Below are 25,000 nucleotides of genomic sequence, written 5' to 3'. Positions count from 1 at the left end.
GCTGTAGGACCAACGTTGCCGCATGAGCTCAACTGACTTTTCTACCCACGGGTATGTGGTGGTAGAGAGTGGTTGGAGTCTTCTGGCTGAATGGAAAATGCAAAAAAAAAATAAGAGGGAGAGAGTGGCTGCTTTTGAAAATGAACATGCCATTTTAGTTCAGGTTCAGCACCTTCACACAGACTCCTTGTTCTGGTGCACACATCAGCTTAGCGCTCATGCAATATTTACAGGCGGGCACAGAGGGAGCAGCCGTGACTGCGTGCGTGCGTGTGTGTGTGTGTGTGTGTGTTCTGGCAATGCTGACTTAATGGGGACATCGCTCTGTTTACACCAGGGGTGTCAAAACTTTTTCCACAGAGGGCCACATACGGAAAAATGTAGGCATGCGGGGGCCGTTTTGATATTATTCATTTTCAAACCATAACAAAATATATGGATTTTTTTTTAATCCTTAGGGCTCCTGCGGAGCATAGAGGGTCTCAGTCACTAAAATGTTAAAAATAAGTCAAATTATTATTATTATTATTTATTTAATGCTTACAGTAAATCTCTATATCAACTTGAGGTTGATATAAGGGCGGGCTGATTGACACCAGGTGTGGCCAGGTGCCAATCAGCCGCATCTGAGGGGAATCAGCGCTCAGGGAGAAAAACAGGAAACAGACAAAATAAAAGCGCTGACAGGAAACAAAGACATACACAGAGGAAAAAAACTAAAAAAAACTGTCAGGGACAACAAGCCTGAGAGAGACAACCCTATAATGGACCCGTCCTCGAGGGACCACGGTGCCAAAGTCCTGACTCAACTTTTCAACTTGAAGATGAAACGAAGAGCTGCGGATGACGACGGGCAGATGTCGGTGACTTCATGGAAATGACTTACTTGAAACATATCAGAGGGATCAACCGAGCGGAAGAGGAAGAAGCCTGATGACATCATCCCATGACCTCATAGCTTTGCTCAGCCTGCATCTCGTCATGTCATGGCATGGAGACACAACTAATAGTGCTATTCGCTAGATAGCAGACCTCAGCTATGTGTCTTCTGTTTCTCACATTACACACATAAATCATTTGTATATTTCAATAGTATCTTCAATATTCATTCTAAAATGACACATTTTTACTAAATTAAATTACATCATTTATTTCTCTCTCCACCACTTTCTTTAAAGGCTTCCAAGTATGAAAACAACCGTATTAATAATACTATTCCATCATGATTTCAGTCCAGTTCAGTTTTAGCCTATGTGGAACATGCATAGGATGCAATGTAATGCATCACACAGTTCCAGTTGTTTCATCACAGCATGTCCGAAAAGGAGTAGGAAGAAGCAGAGTTTATTTAATCCTACCCCTTTTCATACCGTAGCACTTTTATCCCATTTCCTTGTTCTCTGTAACAGAACAGTGAACAAATAAATAATAAATAAAGGGAGGCGACATGAAGGTGCCTGTTTCTTTGATGTATTGTATTCCACAGGAAGATTTGGTCTTGATCCGAGATCTACAAAGCGTAAACTCCCCCCTCCAGGCACCTTTTCTTTGAACTGTTTTGTGACCAAGGGCAGCGGCTGTTTACGACCCCCGACTCTTTAGAAACAGCTGTTGCCATGCAAGGTAAAGTCTAAATAAAAGAGGAGGCGTTCAATTTTTTGTCAGAGCGTGGTGGAAAACCGTACAAGGGTACAGGCTGTGTGATCATGTTTTGTTTTTTGGACACTCACTTCCTGGTTTGTTTTGCTACCATATCAACTCATTAGTTTTCACCTTGTCCTCATGTCATGCACCTGTGTCACGTTTTGCACTCCCACACCGGTTTTCACTGATCACGTCACTGCTATTTAAGCCTGTCTGTTTCTGTTCCTCGTCCTGGCAACATCCCCTTCACCCTTGATACCTTTACCCACGTCATGCCATGTTCCACAGTTCCATGCCAAGTAAATTTTTGTTTATAGTTCATAGTTTCTGCCTTTGTGGAAGTTTTGTTTCCTTAGTCAGTTTTGTACTTCCGCCCTTGTCGCGCCTTTTGTTCGCCTGTTTTGTAGTTATAGTGTTAAATAAAAATATGTACTTACATTTACGCCTTCCCCGCGCCAACTTTTCTTTGCCTTCTGAAAAAACAAACCCCAAAGTCCACTCCAATCGCTTTGCACCTCGGGAAAACAATCCTCGCCCGAGTCCCAGTGTACAGGCTGTGTGATCATGTTTGGTTTTTTGGACACTCACTTCCTGTTTTTGCACTTCCTGGTTTGTTTTGCTACCATAGCAACTCATTAGTTTTCACCTTGTCCTCATGTCATGCACCTGTGTCACGTTTTGCACTCGCACACCGGTTTTCACTGATCACGTCACTGCTATTTAAGCCTGTCTGTTTCTGTTCTTCGTCCTGGCAACATCCCCTTCACCCTTGATACCTTTACCCACGTCATGCCATGTCCCACAGTTCCATGCCAAGTAAGTTCTTGTTTATAGTTCATAGTTTCTGCCTTTGTGCAAGTTTTCTTTCCTTAGTCAGTTTTGTACTTCCGCCCTTGTGCGCCCCTTTTTGTTCGCCTGTTTTGTAGTTATAGTGTTAAATAAAAATATGTACTTACATTCACGCCTTCCCCGCGCCAACTTTCCTTTGCCTTCTGGAAAAACAAACCCCAAAGTCTACTCCAATCGCTTTGCACCTCGGGAAAACAATCCTCGCCCAAGTCCCAGTGTACAGGCTGTGTGATCATGTTTTGTTTTTTGGACACTCACTTCCTGTTTTTGCTCTTCCTGGTTTGTTTTGCTACCATAGCAACTTATTAGTTTTCACCTTGTCCTCATGTCATGCACCTGTGTCACGTTTTGCACTCGCACACCGGTTTTCACTGATCACGTCACTGCTATTTAAGCCTGTCTGTTTCTGTTCTTCGTCCTGGCAACATCCCCTTCACCCTTGATACCTTTACCCACGTCATGCCATGTTCCACAGTTCCATGCCAAGTAAATTTTTGTTTATAGTTCATAGTTTCTGCCTTTGTGGAAGTTTTGTTTCCTTAGTCAGTTTTGTACTTCCGCCCTTGTGCGCGCCTTTTGTTCGCCTGTTTTGTAGTTATAGTGTTAAATAAAAATATGTACTTACATTTACGCCTTCCCCGCGCCAACTTGTCTTTGCCTTCTGGAAAAACAAACCCCAAAGTCCACTCCAATCGCTTTGAACCTCGGGAAAACAATCCTCGCCCAAGTCCCAGTGTACAGGCTGTGTGATCATGTTTTGTTTTTTGGACACTCACTTCCTGTTTTTGCACTTCCTGGTTTGTTTTGCTACCGTAGCAACTCATTAGTTTTCACCTTGTCCTCATGTCATGCACCTGTGTCACGTTTTGCACTCGCAGACCGGTTTTCACTGATCACGTCACTGCTATTTAAGCCTGTCTGTTTCTGTTCATCCTGGCAACATCACCTTCTACCACCGTCTTTCACCCTCGATACCTTTACCCACGTCATGCCATGTCCCACAGTTCCATGCCAAGTAAGTTTTTGTTTATAGTTCATAGTTTCTGCCTTTGTGCAAGTTTTCTTTCCTTAGTCAGTTTTGTACTTCCGCCCTTGTGCGCGCCTTTTTGGTCGCCTGTTTTGTAGTTATAGTGTTAAATAAAAATATGTACTTCCATTTACGCCTTCCCCGCGCCAACTTTCCTTTGCCTTCTGGAAAAACAAACCCCAAAGTCCACTCCAATCGCTTTGCACCTCGGGAAAACAATCCTCGCCCAAGTCCTAGTGTACAGGCTGTGTGATCATGTTTTTTTTTTTGGACACTCACTTACTGTTTTTGCACTTCCTGGTTTGTTTAGCTACCATAGCAACTCATTAGTTTTCACCTTGTCCTCATGTCATGCACCTGTGTCACGTTTTGCACTCGCACACCGGTTTTCACTGATCACGTCACTGTTATTTAAGCCTGTCTGTTTCTGTTCTTCGTCCTGGCAACATCACCTTCACCCTTGATACCTTTACCCACGTCATGCCATGTTCCACAGTTCCATGCCAAGTAAATTTTTGTTTATAGTTCATAGTTTCTGCCTTTGTGCAAGTTTTCTTCCCTTAGTCAGTTTTGTACTTCCGCCCTTGTGCGCGCCTTTTTGTTCGCCTGTTTTGTAGTTATAGTGTTAAATAAAAATATGTACTTCCATTTACGCCTTCCCCGCGCCAACTTTCCTTTGCCTTCTGGAAAAACAAACCCCAAAGTCCACTCCAATCGCTTTGCACCTCGGGAAAACAATCCTCGCCCAAGTCCCAGTCTTGACACAGGTCTACGTGTTTCTTCTCATTGAGCCAAATTTAATTCTGTCTCTGTTTAATTCCTTGCTTGTTTAATAGATGTCATCAGTGTTTGAACCTGACAACTACAAATCAGTGTTAGACACATTTGTCACCACTCACCACTTCATTGCGCCATCACTACATTTTGTCGCCTCCTGTGAATCTCGGCGTTGTCCCCCCCCCCACGGCACGCGTCACTATTGACTGATGCATGTTGCTCCGACACAAATTGCCTCCCATGAAACAACAAAACAGCACTTTGCCCTGCGTGAATGTGTTCATTCTGTCAAAAATGCAAATGCACTTTTGTGTTTTGGTGGCGTTACCTGGCTGGTGCTCAGCCTGTAATCACACACGTTAACACAATACTAACTGAAAGTGCAATTATATGGGAACGGTGTTTTTGATTGCGCCGGACTGACCCACCGCATGTCAGTGGATGCACGAAAAAAGGAATTTTTTTTTTTTTTGATGTGAACAATATGACCATAAGGCAATCGTGCAGGTGAGGCCTTCCATGCTGTGAAGAACACAGAGCAGACCATAAATCAAGGCCCAAATGCTTGATTACATCCCAGCTACTGCTGGCACTAAAAAAAGCGGCACTATTGCCTTTTAAACACCACCATTACTTTGGAGACTGGCAGCCATGATTCTTTGGAGCTTTGCATGAAAAACAGCCCCCCCCCCCACCCCTTTATTCTTTTTTTTTACCTTTCTTGGTTTAATGAGCTAAAACTTGAAACTTTCTGCAGATGTGTTAGTCTATTACCGGGTTTTCTTTTTGAAGACTTCACCGCATATAGTAGGTGTTCTCTAAAGAATACTTGTTACAATGTTGTTGTTCCAATTTTAATGGTCCAAAAGGTTGTACAAATATCCCAAATTCCAACAGAAAAGTGTGTGCTGTGCGACTCTGCTGGCCTCTGATCCTTGTCCAAGACCAGTAGCAACTAGTAACAATGGTATTTTACTATCGAACATATCGACTGCTGCAAAAATCTATATTTTGTCTGAAATCCAAATAATTTGGAAAAACCTTCGTATTAGATAATCTTTTGAAATTACTTCTGTCTGAAATATACAGTATAACATAATTAATAATTTGAGGGGAAAATGTATATATATATATATATATATATATATATATATATATATATATATATATATATATATATATATATATATGTGTGTGAAGTGAAGCGCTCTACATAGTGAAACCCAATATCTAAGTTACATTTAAATCAGTGTGGGTGGCACTGGGAGCAGGTATGTTAAGTGTCTTGCCCAATGACACAACGGTAGTGACTAGGATGGCGGAAGGGGGGATCGAACCTGCAACCCTCAAGTTGCTGGCACGGCCGCTCTACAAACCGAGCTATACCACCACACACATGTATAGCCTATATATATATATATATATATATATATATATATATATATATATATATATACACACACACATATATATGTACATATACATATATATATACATATATATATGTGTGTATATATGTATATATATACATATGTATATATATACATATACATACATATATATATATACATACATATATATATATATACACATAAATATACATACATATACATATATATACACACACACATATATATACACATATATATACACATATAAATATATGTGTATATATATGTACACACATATATATACACATATATATGTATATATATATATATCTAAATATGTATGTATATATATATATATATATATATATATATACACACACACACACATATATATATATATATGTATGTGTGTACATATATACATATGTGTATGTGTGTATATATATATGTGTGTATATATATATATATATATGTGTGTGTGTATATATATATATATATATATATACATACACACACACACATACAGTATATATATGTATGCATGTATATGGATATGTATTTATATAATATATACATATAATTATGTATACATTTATATATATATATATAGTTGTATATATATATATATATATATAGTGTTGCCAATCAATTTATCCCCAGGTGCATGTCTTTGGAGGTGGGAAGGAGCCGGAGTACCCGGAGGGAACCCACGCAGTCACGGGGAGAAAATGCAAACTCCACACAGAAAGATCCCAAGACCCGGATTGAACTCGGGACTACTCAGGACCTTCATATTGTAAGGCGCATGCACTAACCCCTATCCCACCGTGCTGCCCTCACCAAAACTTGTAAAAATGTCCAGTTAACAAATGTGATCGGTATCGGCTGATCTCACTCATGGAGAATCGGTATTGGAATCCGCAGCATGAAAAATAAAAAGCCCTGATCGAAACACCCCGAGTTATTTCCTCATAAATTGTCAAGGCTGCACATATTTACTTGTCTCGGTGCCACGTTTAAAGTCTGTGCACGGGGTAAAGAGCACCAATGAATGTGCAGGATGTAGCCTGTGGGTACGGCTGTTGTCGAGCACGGTGCCATGCGTGGGATTTTCTTCTCTGTTGATGCTTTCAGCACAAAAGCCTTTTGACATAAAAAAGGCAAAAAGACACAACTAACAGACCTTCAAACGCCTTTTTTTTTTTTTCTGCAACAACAGAGCGCGCAAAACACTACGAGGCCAAAAGGTCCGACTTCCACACGCTCTTTTCTTTCATCGCTGGATGCAACGCACTTTTTAAATCAACATATTTGCTTTTTCGTCCGTCTTTAATGCTCGATAGCCTCCTCTCGGAGTCAAACGTGCAGCGTGTCTGTGTGGGAGTATGCAGACGTGCAAAAAGCGGTTTTCGAAAAAAAAAAGAAGAAGAAAAAAAAAAAGCGAGATGAAAAAGGCTAAATGTGAAGTGATTCGTACCTGTGGGGGACAGAATGGACTCCATTTCCAATACAGCGGCTGAATGTAGCCAATCAGTGGCCGGGATGTTGTGTGTAATGGCTGTGGTGCCTTCAGGGAGATGAATTTGCTGGGGAAAAAAAAACGACTTTTGCTGGAGATACGCCAGCTTCTCCCCCTTTTTTCTGAATGCTCGCAAACATCTTATAAATGTTCCTGTTCGGAAACTGAAATGTGGTCTAGAAAAGTAGCAAAACCAAGCAGCGTAATAATGCACTTAAAATTAGGGCTGTCAAAAGATTACAATATTTAATCGCGATTAATCTTTGTCACCGATTCTGTTCATAACTTTTATGGACAGAATTTCTAGGCGCAGCCAAGGCGTTGAGGGGTTCCGGTTTGGTGGCCACGGGATTAAGTCTCTGCTTTTTGCAGATGATGTGGTCCTGATGGCTTCGTCTGGCCGGGATCTTCAGCTCTCACTGGATCGGTTCGCAGCCGAGTGTGAAGCGACCGGAATGAGAATCAGCACCTCCAAGTCCGAGTCCATGGTTCTCGCCCGGAAAAGGGTGGAGTGCCATCTCCAGGTTGGGGAGGAGACCCTGCCCCAAGTGGAGGAGTTCAAGTACCTAGGAGTCTTGTTCACGAGTGGGGGAAGAGTGGATCGTGAGATCGACAGGCGGATCGGTGCGGCGTCTTCAGTAATGCGGACGTTGTACCGATCCGTTGTGGTGAAGAAGGAGCTGAGCCGGAAGGCAAAGCTCTCAATTTACCGGTCGATCTACGTTCCCATCCTCACCTATGGTCATGAGCTTTGGGTCATGACCGAAAGGATAAGATCACGGGTACAAGCGGCCGAAATGAGTTTCCTCCGCCGGGTGGCGGGGCTCTCCCTTAGAGATAGGGTGAGAAGCTCTGCCATCCGGGAGGAGCTCAATGTAAAGCCGCTGCTCCTCCACACCGAGAGGAGCCAGATGAAGTGGCTCGGGCATCTGGTCAGGATGCCACCCGAACGCCTCCCTAGGGAGGTGTTTAGGGCACGTCCAACGGGTAGGAGGCCACGGGGAAGACCCAGGACACGTTGGGAAGACTATGTCTCCCGGCTGGCCTGGGAACGCCTCGGGATCCCCCGGGAAGAGCTAGACGAAGTGGTTGGAGATAGGGAAGTCTGGGTTTCCCTGCTTAGGCTGTTGCCCCCGCGACCCGACCTCGGATAAGCGGAAGATGATGGATGGATGGATGGATAATCACATTTTGTTTTATAGGTTTAGAATAATTGTTTCAGGGTGCACCCCGCCTTCCGCCCGATTGTAGCTGAGATAGGCGCCAGCGCCCCCCGCGACCCCGGAAGGGAATAAGCGGTAGAAAATGGATGGATGGATGTTTCTCAGTTATCACAAAAACTTTGTTTGTCCGTCTTTGAACCTACCAAGAGTAAGGCTCGTAAAACGCCACTGTGTAGGGGGGAAGCAACATGAAGGTGTTCCTGTTACTTTCATGTGTTGCAAATCAACAGAAAGATATTGTCTGACCCAAGAACTACAAAAGCGGAGAGGAAGAAGGACCAGAGTCCCCTCCAAACAACCTCTTTTTGAACTGTTTTACAAACCTCTTCTTTTAACTGTTTTACGACTTTTTCTGTGAACTGTTTACGACCCCGTCCCTTTGGAAGCAGCTGTGGACATGTGGTCAGAGAAAGTCCAAATAAACAATCATTCGCCAGAGCGTGGGCGACACTGTAAGAGGTTACAGGTCTACACGTTTCTCCTCAAATTGAGCAGAATTGAATCATGGCTCTGTTTATTTCCTTGCTTCTGGTCTTGTTTAATATACGTCATCGATGTTTGAACGTGACACTAACCAACTCAAAATTAATCACGATGAATCGCAGATAAATGTAATTTATCGGCATTAATAAGTGTAACCTGGACAGATCAATTCTAAGTTTTTATTACCATTACTGGATTATTAGTTTCCATCCATTTTCTACCGCTTATTCCCTTCCGGGGTAGCGGGGGGCGCTGGCGCCTATCTCAGCTACAATCGGGCGGAAGGCGGGGTACACCCTGGACAAGTCGCCATCTCATCGCAGGGCCAACACAGATAGACAGACAACATTCACACTCACATTCACACACTAGGGCCAATTCAGTGTTGCCAATCAACCTATCCCCAGGTGCATGTCTTTGGAGGTGGGAGGAAGCCGGAGTACCCGGAGGGAACCCACGCATTCACGGGGAGAACATGCAAACTCCACACAGAAAGATCCCGAGCCTGGATTTGAACCCAGGACTGCAGGACCTTCGTATTGTGAGGCAGACGCACTAACCCCTCTGCCACCGTGAAGCCCTTATTAGTTAGGATTATTAGTTTGCTCTAATTAAATCTTTTTTAAGAAGTCAACACAAAAATAATTTAAACACACTATTAATGACAATTGAAAAACATTGTGTTTTGTGAAGTATAATTGATTAACGTGGACCCCGACTTAAACAAGTTGAAAAACTTATTCGGGTGTTACCATTCAGTGGTCAATTGTACGGAATATGTACTGTACTGTGCAATCTACTAATAAAAGTTTCAATGAATGAATCAATGTATTAATACAGAATTAGGTATTCCTGCTGTAGGAGCACTTGCATTCTGAGGAGGAGCTACACAAGCGCTCAAATTTAACCATGGCAACCGCAGCAAAAGCCGCGACCGCCCTTGTGACTTACCGTAATGCCCTAAAAAATGACCAACATGGACGACGACATCAACATGCCGTGACCGCCCTGGACATTTTACTTGTTAATGGACAAAGGATTTAACTGTAAATGGTATAATCATATTTTGCGATAAAATTCCCGACGGTTAGTAATACTGTCAATTTTTTTAATTATCGAAAAACTGTTATTTATTAATGCATTTTAAGCAACACAAAAACAGGCACATGCGCACTAGCCTCGTTTGGCTTGATAGTCATGGCGGACCAGCTACACGGACTTTGCTCTGGAAATTTCCCCTCGGAGTAAACAAAGCTAACCGCTTGGTTTTACGCAGAGGTGGGTAGTAACGCGCTACATTTACTCCGTTACATCTACTTGAGTAACTTTTGGGATAAATTGTACTTCTAAGAGTAGTTTTTATGCAACATACTTTTACTTTTACTTGAGTATATTTATAGAGAAGAAACGCTACTTTTACTCCGCTCCATTTATCTGCAATCAGGTCGTTACTCGCTACTTTTTTCTTTATCGATCTGTTAATGCACGCTTTGTTTGTTTTGATTTTGTCAGACACGCATTCAAAGTAGAATCTACGCATGCCTGCGTTTCACCAATCAAATGCAGTCACTGGTGACGTTGGACCAGTCAAACAGAGCCAGGTGGTCACATGACCGTCACACGTAGAACCCGACATGTTGAAGAACTTATTGGGGTGTTACCATTTTGTGGTCAACTGGACGGAATATGTACTGTACTGTGCAATCTACTAATACAAGTTTCAATCTATCAATGAATCAATCAAAAGTGTAAACGAAAAAAGACACTTTTTATTTCAACCGTACTTCCAACCCTAAGCCAAAAACTGATCGCCCAGTTCCTGTCTTCACGATAAAAGTGCCGCTCCATCGCGCCTGCGCTAACAAAATAAGAGTCTCCGAAAGCCAGAGCAAACAAGCTAGCAAGCTACGGAGTTTGCCGCCAATGTATTTCTTGTAAAGTGTATAAAAACGAATATGGAAGCTGGACAAATAAGATGCCAAAAACCAACGACTTTCATGATGTATTAGACAGGAAGGAGCAACTTTTCTTCTCCTCCATTTGAAAACCGGGACGTTATCAGCACTATACTGTCAGGTAATACACCAACTTATATTTTTGTCTTCATTAAAGATAGGAATATATATGTTAAACATGCATGTATATTCATTAAAACACATTCAACATGTGAACAAAAACGGCAAAATAAATAAATATAAATTATATACTGTATATATAAAGTTATGTATGCATATGATATGTGTGTGTATGTATATATGAGGTAAATCACCTCGACTTGGTCATTTATTAAGTAATTGATAAACGTTGAAAATCTTATTGGGGTGTTACCATTTAGTGGTCAATTGTACGGAATATGTACTGAACTGTGCAGTCTACTAATAAAAGTTTCAATCAATCAATCAATCAATCAATGAATGCCTACTGAGCCTATGGTGCTGTTAAGTTATTGTGGCTCAATTTGCCTTAATTTTTATTTTATTTTAATGTATTATTATTTAATATATAATATTGTTTTAGTTGCTTAAGAGATATTCCTGGCTATGAATTTGCTCATTGCTATTTTTATGTTTTTGTGCATTATTTGTTGCCGTAATCATTAAACAAACAGGTTACTCATCAGTTACTCAGTACTTGAGTAGTTTTTTCCCAACATACTTTTTGCTTTTACTCAAGTAAATATTTGGGTGACTACTTCTTACTTTTACTTGAGTAATAAATCTCTAAAGTAACTGTACTCTTACTTGAGTACAATTTCTGGCTACTCTACCCACCTCTGGCTTTACGCCATTTCCCCCTCGCTTCCCGCTGTGCGTTTACTATTCTCAGTGGCCAAGTGGTTAGGGCAGGGGTGTCAAACTCATTTTAGATGGAGGGACACATGGACGGCAGGATAACTTAAAAATAAAGACAACTTAATATTGTTTTCTTTGTTTAAAAATAAAACAAGCACATTCTGAAAATGTACAAATCATAATGTTGTTGTTTTTTTACACTTACATGTTGTGGTTGATAGTATTGTATATTTATTTGTCCTTGTTTATACTTTCTGAATAAATGATGTGATAATGTTCATCAATCAACTAATTGGTGTTCATTTTCAATCTATTAAGCTAAAAAAAAATATCAAAATAAAATTACAGGATGTTATTTATATAGTTTGCTCATTTTCAACATCAAATGCTTTATTTTGTACATATGTAGCATCATCTACAAAGATACAAATAATTGCTATTGCGACATCTGGTGGACACATTTAGAATAGCAGTTTCTTTCATTCAAAGTTTTCGGCTCATTTTTAGAGTTAGCCAACTCATCCCGCAGGCCGGGTAAAACCTGTTGACGGGCCTGATCTGGCCCGCGGGCCTGATGTTAGACACCCCTGGGATAGAGTGTCCGCCCTGAACTCGATAGGTCGTGAGTTCAAACCCCAGCCGAGTCATACCATTTACTATAAACATCAATCAATCAATCAATCAATGTTTACTTATATAGCCCTAAATCACTAGTGTCTCAAAGGGCTGCACAAACCACGGCTACCGTACTAAACAAAAATTTAGGATCGTTTTTATTACGGTGGATGAGATTTGAGTAATATTTAGCTTTAGCTAAGGTAAGCATGCGTTTATAAGTTATTAAACCATCACTCCATGCTTGATGGTGCACCTCAAGTTTAGTCGTGCGCCATTTGCGTTCCAGCTTTCTACATAATAATTTCTGAGCTCTAGTTTCTTCTGTAAACCACGGGGTGCGCTTTTTTGGAGCCTTTTTTAACTTTAGCGGTGCTATGTTATCAATGGTTTCGCGCAGGGCGTCGTTAAAGTTGTTAGTGAGGTTATCAATAGAGCCCACATATTTTGGGAATGGTGCCATTACCGAGGGCAGTAGGTCAGCAAGAGTTGTCGTTGTGGCCGTATTAATGTTGCGGCTGCTATAGCAGTTATTATTACTATTAGTTTGACAAACATGCGTCTGAACCTCGAATTTTATAAGGTAATGATCGGACAATACTTTAGTATACGGGAGTATCGTAACTTTGGAAACGGTGATACCCCTGACAAGCACTAGGTCTATCGTATTACCGTTGCGATGCGTGGGTTAATTTATTATTCATTGTTACATGGGACTCATTACCACCCTGCTTGACACTCAGCATCAAGGGTTGGAATTGGGGGTTAAATCACCAAAAATGATTCCCGGGCGCGGCCCCCGCTGCTGCTCACTGCTCCCCTCACCTCCCAGGTGGTGATAAAGGGTGATGGGTCAAATGCAGGAAATTATTTCGCCACACCTAGTGTGTGTGTGACAATCATGGGTACTTTAACTTCAACTTTAAGAGCGCACTGCTGTGTTTAGATGGAGACATATGTGGACAATATTAGAGACAGACACACTTGTCCCCACACTGAAAATATACAGCGAAAAAAACAACTATTTGACATTGCTTTCATTTTTCTCAATACAGCGTCCATCAGCTGCTGTGATGGAGAGTTAATGAGGTGAGGGAACATGCGGCAGGCGATGCTTGTTTATAAAGTCTTTAGTTTGTTGACTGGGATGCACACTCCTACTTTATTTTACTGTATCAGTGTTCAAATAACATCAACACCAGCTCGAATGTTTTGTTATCTCATCGAGGTGAACGCTGGTTGTGAAAATTGTGTATTCGATGTGAGAGGTGTCACCACCCTTTTTTTGTTGGCCAAACTGACTACCGTATTTCCTTGAATTGCCGCCGGGTATATAGTATGCGCCTGCCTAGAATTACTGCCGGGTCAAACTCATTTCGCAAAATAATTAGCGCATGCTTAGCATTACCGCCGGCTCAGGATTAACGCCGGGTCAAACTTGTTTCGCAAAATATTTCTTCTATTAGCGCATGTCTAGAATTTCCGCCGGGTCAAATTCGTCACGTCACGAGTGACACTTCACCTGTCATCATCTTCAAAATGGAGGAGGCTGATTTCAATCATTTGAAATCGCATAAAGGGAAGAAGATTAAGATCTATTCAGTAGGATTTAAGGTTCAAGCTATTGAATATGCTGAAAAGAGTAAGCAGCTATGTTTTATTAATATACCGTAGCTGCGTGTGTCAAATACGAGTCATTAAATGACTCCCGCCTCCTGGTGGTAGAGGGCGCTAGTGATCCTTCTTGCGACTACTCAGCAATAGTGAGCTGCGTGTGTTTATTTTTTCCTCTCGCTTGCACTTTTAACATAGAGGATTACATATCTAAAATAAAACAGTTTTCTAAACTGGACTTTCAATCGAAGCAGGAGGTAATAAAGGAAGATCTCCATCGAGACAGAGGGACTTTTAAAACTGAAGAAAGATAAGGAAGACTTCTATAAACAAGTTATCGACACTTTTGATCAGAAGGAGCTGCGCATGGACTTCATTTATAAGTAAAGGTAAGACCATAAAAACGTTTTTTTTCATTAAATGTGCTTTTCATGATGGTATCCTTACATCACACTCAAATTTATAAGCGCATGCCTTTGGTCAGCGCCGGAGTGGGAAGAGGTTTTAAATTCATTAGCGCCCCGGCGGCAATTCAAGGAAATACGGTACTCTTAAAGTAGAAGTAAGTTTACTTTCAATGGTATTGACCGGTATGTCTACTCTTGCAGCCTGTCAAAGACTTCAAGTCTGGCAGGGGTGAGAGTCGCCTCACCTGAGTTCTCGTCCACGCGCTCCTCCACCGTGTGCTCCTTCTGGTGAACCCACTCGCTGTTGCACTTGAAGTAGATCTGAGTGGCCGGCGTGGCTTTGCAGTACAGGTTGACGGGCTTGTTCTTGACGATGTAGGCCTCCTCGGGCTCCATCAGGAAGACGGGCAGAGGCTCCGGAGGGTCCGAGGGGAAGGTTTCCGGCAGCTCGCCGAGACCTATGAAGTCATCGTCGACTAGGGAAGGAGAGAGGAAAGGAGTCAGCACTAGAAGCGGGCAGGCTTTCGTGGGGTTAGACATTCGCTCAACACAAACCCTTCTGACTTAGATGAGATTTTGACATGTTCAAGTTTGAAGGAAGTAAACAATTACATTGTTAACACACACAGTTTAGTGACGGGTAAATGACAGCGAGTGTATGGCAAAGATAGTACGTACAACTCACGATTCGATCATGATTAATTAACAATAAAAAATCCATCCATCCATGTTCTTCCGCTGATACGAGGTCAGGTCGCGGGGGCAGCAGCCTAAGCAGGGAAGCCCAAACTTCCCTCTCCCCAGCCACTTTGTCCAGCTCTTCCCGGGGGATCCCGAGGCGTTCCCAGGCCAGCCGGAAGACGTAGTCTTCCCAACGTGTGTCCTGGGTCTTCCCCGTGGCCTCCTACCGGTCGGACGTGCCCTAAATACCTCCCTAGGGAGGCGTTCGGGTGGCATCCTGACCAGATGCCAGAACCACCTCATCTGGCTCCTCTCCATGTGGAGGAGCAGCGGCTTTACTTTGAGTTCCTCCCGGATGACAGAGCTTCTCACTCTATTTCTAAGGGAGAGACCCGCCACCCGGCTGTTGCGCCGCACGCGCAGACTGGGTTTCCCTCCTCTGTGGATTCGCAGACAGCGCGCTCGGACACGCCCCCGCTCACGCTGAGCGCAGCACGCCCACGCACCGACAAGCCTGCACACTGTTACCAATCTCCTCACCTGGTACTGGTGAGGGCAAGCTCGATAAAGGACCAGTGGACCCAAGGATCGGCGCGGGAACTTAGTTTCTCTATCGGATATCTGTTTCCCTTCCGTTGCCCTGAATTTGGACTGCCTCCCTCATTTCTAGACTCCTCGCTCGTCCCCGGACTCTGACGTCTCTTTCTGCCCCACGGACCCGGACTCCTTTTGCCTGGCCCTCTTTGGTTTCTGTCTGCTTCCTCATTCAACATTTACAGTAACACTTAACAGCTAATCTATACACATAGTCACACACATACACTCTTTGATTTTGTCACACACCATTCTATAGTTAATTAGTATTGTTTGTTATTATTATTGTTTGGTATTATAATATATACATTGTCTTTATATATAATAAATAGTACATTACTGACCCCTGGTGTCCGTTTGCCGTCACCCCCTTAGTTAAACCAAAACACCGGCGGAGGTAACTCATTCCGGTCGCTTGTACCCGTGATCTTGTCCTTTCGGTCATAACCCAAAGCTCATGACCATAGGTGAGGATGGGAATGTAGATCGACCAGTAAATTGAGAGCTTTGCCTTCCGGCTCAGCTCCTTCTTCACCACAACGGATCGATACAGCGTCCGCATTACTGAAGACGCCGCACCGATCCGCCTGTCGACCTCACAATCCACTCTTCCCTCACTCGTGAACAAGACTCCTAGGTACTTGAACTCCTCCACTTGGGGCAGGGTCTCCTCCCCAACCCGGAGATGGCACTTCAGCATTTTCCGGGCGAGAACCATGGACTCGGACTTGGAGGTGCTGATTCTCATTCCGGTTGCTTCACACTCGGCTGCGGACCAATCCAGTGAGAGCTGAAGATCCTGGCCAGATGAAGCCATCAGGACCACATCCTCTGCAAAAAGCAGAAACCGGATCCCGCGGCCACCAGACCGGAACCCCTCAACGCCTTGACTGGGCCTAGAAATTCTGTCCATAAAAGTTATGAACAGAATCGGTGACGAAGGACAGTCTTGACGGAGTCCGACCCTCACTGGAAATGTGTCCGACTTACCGCTGGCAATAAAAAATTATTGTAATAAAATAATATATGACATATATACCCTGGCCTGAAAATAGACAAACCAAAGACTTCTTCGCAAGTGAGTCAGATTGTCATTTGAAAAAAAAATGGCTAAAAATATTGTAAATATATACAGTGGTACCTGAATTTTTCTTCCCAAAAAATTCAACAAAAACCAAAGCAACTTGGGGCGGTATAGCTCGGTTGGTAGAGCGGCCGTGCCAACAACTTGAGGGTTGTGGGTTCGATCCCCGCTTGCACCATCGTAGTCACTGCCGTTGTGTCCTTGGGCAAGACACTTTACCCACCTGCTCCCAGTGCCACCCCACACTGGTTTGAATGTAAACATTAGATATTGGGTTTCACTATGTAAAGCGCTTTGAGTCACTTTGAGAAAAAGCGCTATATAAATATAATTCACTTCACTTCAACTTTCCATAACAAATTGTGTGGAGCCCATGAATCTGCTCCAGACAACCAATGAGAAAAGAGACAAACAAACAGGCAGGCTGATGCTGTATGAGGCTGAGTAGTGCTTATACAGCAGCAGCCTGCCTCCATTGCTACCTCTCACTCCCCTCTGTTGCAAGTTTTGTTGATTCTATGTAACTTGTTTATGGCTATGAGGTTTTTTTTTTTCCTTGGCCTCAGTCTGGAACGCCTCCCTGGAGTCCAGCCTTTGACTGAATATTTTTAGTTGTGTTGCTATCACCATTAAAAATCCCTATTGCCAATCACTAGCATGTATTTGGCAAAGCAAATGTAAAGTAGCATTAAGCTTGCGCATTTTAAAAAGTTTGTGTTTTCTATCATGCATACCCGTTTTGCTCGCATGTTTCAAGGTTTTGGGTTGCCGACCCCTGGGTTAGACGATATGACACACCGCATGGAATGTCAGACGGTCCAATTGAAGTTGATCTTGCTTTCGCCATACTTGTTTTTCTCTACCACACACATACACACACAACCCTAACCCTAACCCTAACCCTAACACTGGTTGTAATTTGGAATGGGGACCAAGTTTTTGATCATTACTTGTGGGGACCACCCATTCTACAGGTTGTGAAGTAATGTGCTGATCATACTTACTGGGGACCCTGGGGTAAAAGAGTTAATACGGTTCATTGCGACCGGATTTAAATATGTTTGCATAATTCACACACATTTGTACGTGACTACTGAGGACCATTTAAAAAAAAAAAATCTTAAAATCTTAAAAATCACTTAGGCATCTTCAGAATGGATCTGACTATCATTTAAAAAGGTTTCCCATTAGGGTGGCTATTTTTTTGTTCCCATACCGTCAGAGGTCCCCTAAAGGTGACTGTGTAAACAGAGCGATGTCCCCAATAAGTAAGCATTGCCAGAACACACACACACACACACACACACACACACACACACAAACACACACACGTTATCATCAAGTAATGTGCTGTTCGTACTTACTGGGGACCTTGGGGGAAAATAGTTACTATGGTTCATGGGGACCAAGTTTTTGATCATGACTTGTGGGGACCACCCTTTCTACAGGTTGTGAAGGGAAAAAAAAATGAGGTAAAATGGCCACTGTCCAGTTAGATCATACACGTCTTTAAATCTCTGGATTGATGAAGTAATGTGCTGATCGAACTTACTGGGGACCTTGGGGAAAAAGAGTTAATACGGTTCATGGGGACCAAAAAACAGGTCCCCATACCGTCAGAAGTCCCCTAAAGGTGACTGTGTAAACAGAGCATTGTCCCCATTAAGTAAACATTGCCAGAAAACACACACACACATATACTGGTTATCATTTGGAATGGGCACCAAGTTTTTGATCATGACTTGTGTGGACCACCCATTCTACAGGTTGTGGAGGGATAAAAAAAGATAAGTAAAACGGCCACTGCCCAGTTAGCTCATAAACGTCTTTAAATCTCTGGATTGATGAAGTAATGTGCTGATCGTACATACTGGGGACCCTGGGGAAAACAGAGTTAATATGGTGCATGGGGACCAAATTTAAATAATTTTGCATAATTCAGACACATTTGTACGTGACTACTGAGAAACATTGAAAAAAAAAACTAGCTTAAAAGCTTAAAAATCACTTAGGCATCTTCAGAAAGTCAGAGGTCCCCTAAAGGTGACTGTGTAAACAGAGTGATGTCCTCATTAAGTAAGCATTGCCAGAACACACATACACACACAATCTCTCAAACACACACACACATACTGGTTATATTTTGGAATGGGGACACGTTTTTGATCATGACTTGTGGGGACCACCCTTTCTACATGTTGTGGAGGAATTAAAAAAATAGGTAAAATGGCCACTGCACAGTCAGCTCATACACGTCTTTAAATCTCTGGATTGATGAAGTAATGTGCTAATCGTACTTACTGGGGACCTTGGGGAAAAAGAGTTAATGCGGTTCATGGGGACCAAAAAACAGGTCCTCACACCGTCAGAAGTCCCCTAAAGGTGACTGTGTAAACAGAGCGATGTCCTCATTAAGTAAGCATTGCCAGAAAACACACACACACATATACTGGTTATCATTTGGAATGGGCACCAAGTTTTTGATCATGACTTGTGGGGACCACCCATTCTACAGGTTGTGGAGGCATAAAAAAAGATAAGTAAAACGGCCACTGCCCAGTTAGCTCATACACGTCTTTAAATCTCTGGATTGATGAAGTAATGTGCTGATCGTACATACTGGGGACCCTGGGGAAAACAGAGTTAATATGGTGCACGGGGATTAAATTTAAATAATTTTGCATAATTCAGACACATTTGTACGTGACTACTGAGAAACATTGAAAAAAAAACAATCTTAAAAGCTTAAAAATCACTTAGGCATATTCAGAAAGTCAGAGATCCCTTAAAGGTGACTGTGTAAACAGAGCGATGTCCCCATTAAGTAAGCATTGCCAGAACACACACACACACACACACACACACACACACACACACACACACACAGCAAATCTAATGACTTAAGGCTCGTGGCCCAGTTTGTGCCATCCCTCCAATAGTTCTGCACAAGACAGATACGCTTCCCCGTAATTACAACTCGCTTTCATCTCCGTGACTTGGACGGCGTGCACCAAAACAGCGCACAAACACGCGGGCAAGAGAGTACGGGGGATCTTTGAAGAGGAGGAAGCCCCGTTTGTCACCTCCTGTAGTGTTCTATTCTTGCCGTTGAACCGGTAAGGCATCAATAATTCAACCAATGTCGAGGAGGAGTAGTCACTCGGGCCGACTTGACAAAGCCTTTGGAATTATGGACTAAATCTTCACTCTGGGGTTCATCGGACCATAGAACATTTTTCTCCAAAATGCTTTTTAGGAAGCAACACTGCAGAAGAACAGCAGAGCCTCAGTGAAGCATTGTGCTCGGAGAGTCTTGCTCGTCAATCTTTTAATCCAGCGCTTCGCAGATAGTGAGGCGGACCCCCCTTGGAGAGGGCATGGCGATGTGTCAGAGGGGACTTCCGGTTTTAGCTTCGTTATTCATGCTTGGTCTATACACAGGCCTACAGCTAGGTGGCAGCAATGCTCGAGTTAAGCAAGAGGACGAGTAGGAATGGGAAATATGAGGAAGTATACATAGTCCTACCGTGAGTACTACATTGGTACTTCAAACTACGTACAAAACCAGTACAGTAAAAACAGAATACAATGATTTGCAAATCATTGTCAACCTATATTCAATTGAATAGACAGCAAAGAGAAGATATTTAACAGTCAAACTGGTAAACTTTGTTATTTTTTGCAAATATTAGCTCATTTGGAATTTCATGCCTGCGACGTGTTTCAAAAAAGCTGGCACACGTGGCAAAAAAGACTGAGAAATGTGAGGAATGCTCATCAAACACTTATTTGGAGCGTCCCACAGGTGTGCAGGCTAATTAGGAACAGGTGGGTGCCGTGATTGGGTCCAAAAAGAAGCGTCCATGAAATGCTCAGTCATGTAAAAACAAGGATGGGGCGAAGGGTCACCACTGCTCACTGCTCCCCTCACCTCCAAGGGGGTGACCGAGGGGATGGATCAAATGCAGAGGACAAATTTCACCACACCTAGTTTGTATGTGACAATCATTGGTACGGTACTTGAACTTTAACTTAAAGAAAACAATCTGTAAAAAACTTTTTTTTTGTTTGTTTTTGGGGGGCGGTTGATGGTATGATTCGGGATATAAACAAAACATATTTTGACATTTAGGGCAGACAACAGCTGTATTGTGTATGTGAATATGATGAAATGGATAGAAATGTCTGATGCTGGATGTCAATAAAAAATTAAAAATAAAATTCATTTTTAGTTTTAATGTCATAATTCTAATAGTCTGGCCCGCGTGTGCACAGATAGTTCTCCACGCGGCCCGTGAGCTAAAATGAGTTTAACACCCGGCGTGAATTGATTACCATGAATTGATTAATGTGGACCCCGACTTAAACGAGTTGAAAAACTTATTCGGGTGTTACCATTTAGTGGTCAATTGTACGGAATATGTACTGAACTGTGCAGTCTACTAATAAAATTATCAATCAAAAGCGCAGGGTTAGCGTAGAATTACAGCATTTTCAGTCACTGTGGAGGGGGGGCGTGGTCTGCGCGCCTGCCGTGGAGCGGGAGTGTGTAACGACCAGCCTCGAAGCCAGTGGCAGGTGGGTAGATTGCCCAGCTGGGACTTGTTATCTAATCACCTGTCACCCTTATTAGCAGCAGCCGGGGACGAGACACAGGTTTGGAGTGGCTGGTGAGCGGACCGAGAGACATTTTTGCTGGAGAGCAAAAAGACTTGTTACCCAGACTACCGTGCCCACGAGAGCATCTTTGGGGTCAGAAGAACCCAGAGCAGGGCAACCTCCCACAGTTATATTTGCGGGAATAGAGAGATGTTGGGTTTATCAGTGCATCAGTAATTCTTCCATGTCCTTGTGTCTGCACCTCCCCGGTCCGGTGTGGACACGCCGCAGCCTTCATGTCTGACAGAAGTTGCCTCCTGGTTGCTTTCGCGGCGCTAAATAATCTTCGGGCCTGGCAGATATCTCCCTGTGATGTCTCTCTAATGTTATCTCTTCCTCCATGCCTGCCGCCGCCTCCCAGAAGATTGCTGGGGAATGAAAAGGCGGAGGAGGGGTGGTAAGGGGCCCGTGACCGACCTGTCCTCACCAGGAGGGCGCCTTGTTTACTTTTGCTAATCCACGGCAAATTACACGGAACCCAAAGTCAGCCCATGGCGGCTTATTGACAGTCAAATTTCATCTGTTGCTGTTCGAGACGGGACTCGGCCCGGCTTGCTCCGCGGTTCTCAAGTCTGCCCACGCGGTGCCCAGCCGGGGGGGCCCCTGACCCAGAAAATAGGCCCCCGAGAGCCGACTGGAAACTCATTAAAGATCGTCTTATTCGACTTTCACCCGCCATTGCTATTATCCCTCCATCTCTCTCTCTCTCTCTTTCTTTTTCCCTTCTGGCGCCTTCGCTCTGCCGAGCTGTGAAGCAGCAGACATCTGAGGCGACCATGAAAGTCTTGCGCTCGCTGAGGGGGAAAAAGCAGCAAAACTTGCGCGCGGATATTCTAATTCATCAAGTTTCTCGGTAAGAGAGAGGTTTCTAGGACCGGGCGAGAACGTAAGTGGCCCTCAGGTGGGAAATCAGCACGGAAATGAGGAATAAAAAAAGAAAGAAGAGAGACTTACTCATTCGTGTGTGACGCATCAGGAGCGAGTGATATAGTAATTATCGGAATACTAAAGGAACATACTTTCGGATTTCCCCCAAAACAGCTGTTCGAAAATGTGTCACGTGGAATAGGGTTTGGATTTTCTCTTCTCGGATTGGTCGAAAGAACAGAAACAGAAACAAAACAAAGTGAAAACATAGTATTTAAGTCTCACCTTAAAACTCATCTGTATACTCTAGCCTTTGAATAGACCTCCTTTTTAGACCAGTTGATCTGCCGCTTCTTTTCTTTTTTCTCCTATGTCCCCCCCTCCCTTGTGGAGGGGGTCCGGTCCGATGACCATGGATGAAGTACTGGCTGTCCAGAGTCGAGACCCAGGATGGACCGCTCGCCTGTGTATCGGTTGGGGACATCTCTACGCTGCTGATCCGCCTCCGCTTGAGATGGTTTCCTGTGGACGGGACTCTCGCTGCTGTCTTGGATCCGCTTTGAACTGAACTCTCGCGGCTGTGTTGGAGCCACTATGGATTGAACTTTCACAGTATCATGTTAGACCCGCTCGACATCCATTGCTTTCGGTCCCCTAGAGAGGGGGGGTTGCCCACATCTGAGGTCCTCTCCAAGGTTCTCATAGTCATCATTGTCACTGGCGTCCCACTGGGTTTGAGTTTTCCTTGCCCTTATGTGGGTTCTTCTGAGGATGTCGTAGTGGTAGTGGTTTGTACAGTCCTTTGAGACATTTGTGATTTAGGGCTATATAAATAAACATTGAATGATTGATTGAAGGGGCTTCACGGTGGCAGAGGGGTTAGTGCGTCTGCCTCACAATACGAAGGTCCTGCAGTCCTGGGTTCAAGTCCAGGCTGAGGATCTTTCTGTGTGGAGTTTGCATGTTCTCCCCGTGAATGCGTGGGTTCCCTCCGGGTACTCCGGCTTCCTCCCACTTCCAAAGACATGCACCTGGGGATAGGTTGATTGGCAACACTAAATTGGCCCTAGTGTGTGAATGTGAGTGTTGTCTGTCTATCTGTGTTGGTCCTGCGATGAGGTGGCGACTTGTCCAGGGTGTACCCCGCCTCCTGCCCGATTGTAGCTGAGATAGGCGCCAGCGCCCCCCGCGACCCCGAAAGGGAATAAGCGGTAGAAAAATGGATGGATGATTGATTGAAGGGCACGTACAAACGGCAGGAGGCCACGGGGAAGAAACAGGATACGTTGGGAAGACTATGTCTCCCGGCTGGCCTGGGAACGCTTCAGGATCCTCCGGGAGGAGCTGGATGAAGTGGCTGGGGAGAGGGAAGTCTGGGCTTCCCTGCTCCGGGCGGACACTCTAACCAGTAGGTGACAGTGTTTATGTTTGTAATGTTGTCACAACACGATACAAACAAAGTATACACGCTTAATCCTAAGAACTCTTGGGGCTCCATTACGTTGACTCCATTGACTCCCATTATAACTACTACTTTTAACAGACTTTAATCCTGGTATATAAAGTTAAAAGTTAAAGTACCACTGATAGTCACACACGCACTAAGTGAAATTAACTTCTGCATTTGACCCAACTCCTTGGGAATCATTGTGGTGATTTAACCCCCAATTCCAACCCTTCATGCTGAGTGCCAAGCAGGGAGGTAATGGGTCCCATTTTTATAGTCGTTGGTATGACTCGGCCGGGGTTTGAACTCACGATCTATCGATCTCAGGGCGAACACTGTAAACACTAGATTACAGTGTTTATGTTTGTAATGTTGTTAGAACAGGATATAAACAAAGTATACACATTTTCTCTTGAGAACTCTTGAGGCCTCATTAGGTTGATTCCATTGATGCCCATTATAACTACTACTTTTAACAGACTTTAATACTGGTATATGAAGTTAAAAGTTAAATTACCACTGATAGTCACACTTGTAATGTTGTTAGAACCGGATATATACAACGTATACACACTTTCTCTTGCCATTAGGTTGACTCCATTGACTCCTATTATAACTACTACTTTTAACAGACTTGAATCCTGGTAGATCATTGTGGTGATTTAACCCCCAATTCCAACCATTGATGCTGAGTGGGAGGTAATGGGTCACATTTTTTTTACAGTCTCTATAGCAGGGGTGCCCACACTTTTTCTGCAGGCGAGCTACTTTTCAATTGACCAACTCGAGGGGATCTACCTCATTTATATATATCATTTATATTTATTTATTTATGAAAGAGACATTTTTGTAAACAGGTTAAATGTGTTTAATGATAATACAAGCATGTGTAACACATATAGATGTCTTTCTTTCACAAAGACAAGAATATAAGTTGGTGTATTACCTGATTCTGATGACTTGCATTGATTGGAATCAGACAGTAATGATGATAACGCCCAAATTTTCAAATGGAGGAGAAAAAAAGTTGTCCTTTCTGTACAATACCACATGAAAGTGGTTGGTTTTTGGCATCTAATTCATCCAGCTTCCATACACTTTACAAGAAAAACATTGGCGGCAAATTCCGTAGCTTGCTTGATTGACATTCACGGCACCCAAGGGTCTTGTGAGATGACGCTGGCTGCTGCCAGTTCATTATTATGAAAAAATGACAGAGAGGAAGGCGAGAAACACTTTTTATTTCAACAGACTTTCGCGCCGTCCCTTCCGTCAAAACTCTAAAGGCCGACTGCACATTTCCTATCTTCACAATAAAAGCCCTGCT

The 25,000-nt window shown here is 43.3% G+C and overlaps 1 protein-coding gene across 2 annotated transcripts in view; it reads right to left on the bottom strand.

The window, feature by feature from the left end:
- Positions 1-25,000, bottom strand: part of unc5cb (unc-5 netrin receptor Cb) — a 446,958-nt gene that overhangs the window by 148,660 nt on the left and 273,298 nt on the right. For both annotated transcript variants that reach the window (XM_061875702.1, XM_061875703.1), the window contains exon 2: positions 14,587-14,817. In XM_061875702.1, coding sequence (XP_061731686.1) covers positions 14,587-14,817 — 231 coding nt within the window. The remainder of the gene's footprint in view (positions 1-14,586; positions 14,818-25,000) is intronic.

The sequence above is a fragment of the Nerophis ophidion genome, linkage group LG17, assembly GCF_033978795.1.
Source record: "Nerophis ophidion isolate RoL-2023_Sa linkage group LG17, RoL_Noph_v1.0, whole genome shotgun sequence".
Classification (NCBI taxonomy): Eukaryota; Metazoa; Chordata; class Actinopteri; order Syngnathiformes; family Syngnathidae; genus Nerophis; species Nerophis ophidion.
The sequence above is the reverse complement of the archived record's forward strand: the minus strand, read 5'-3'. Positions and strand labels throughout refer to the sequence as shown.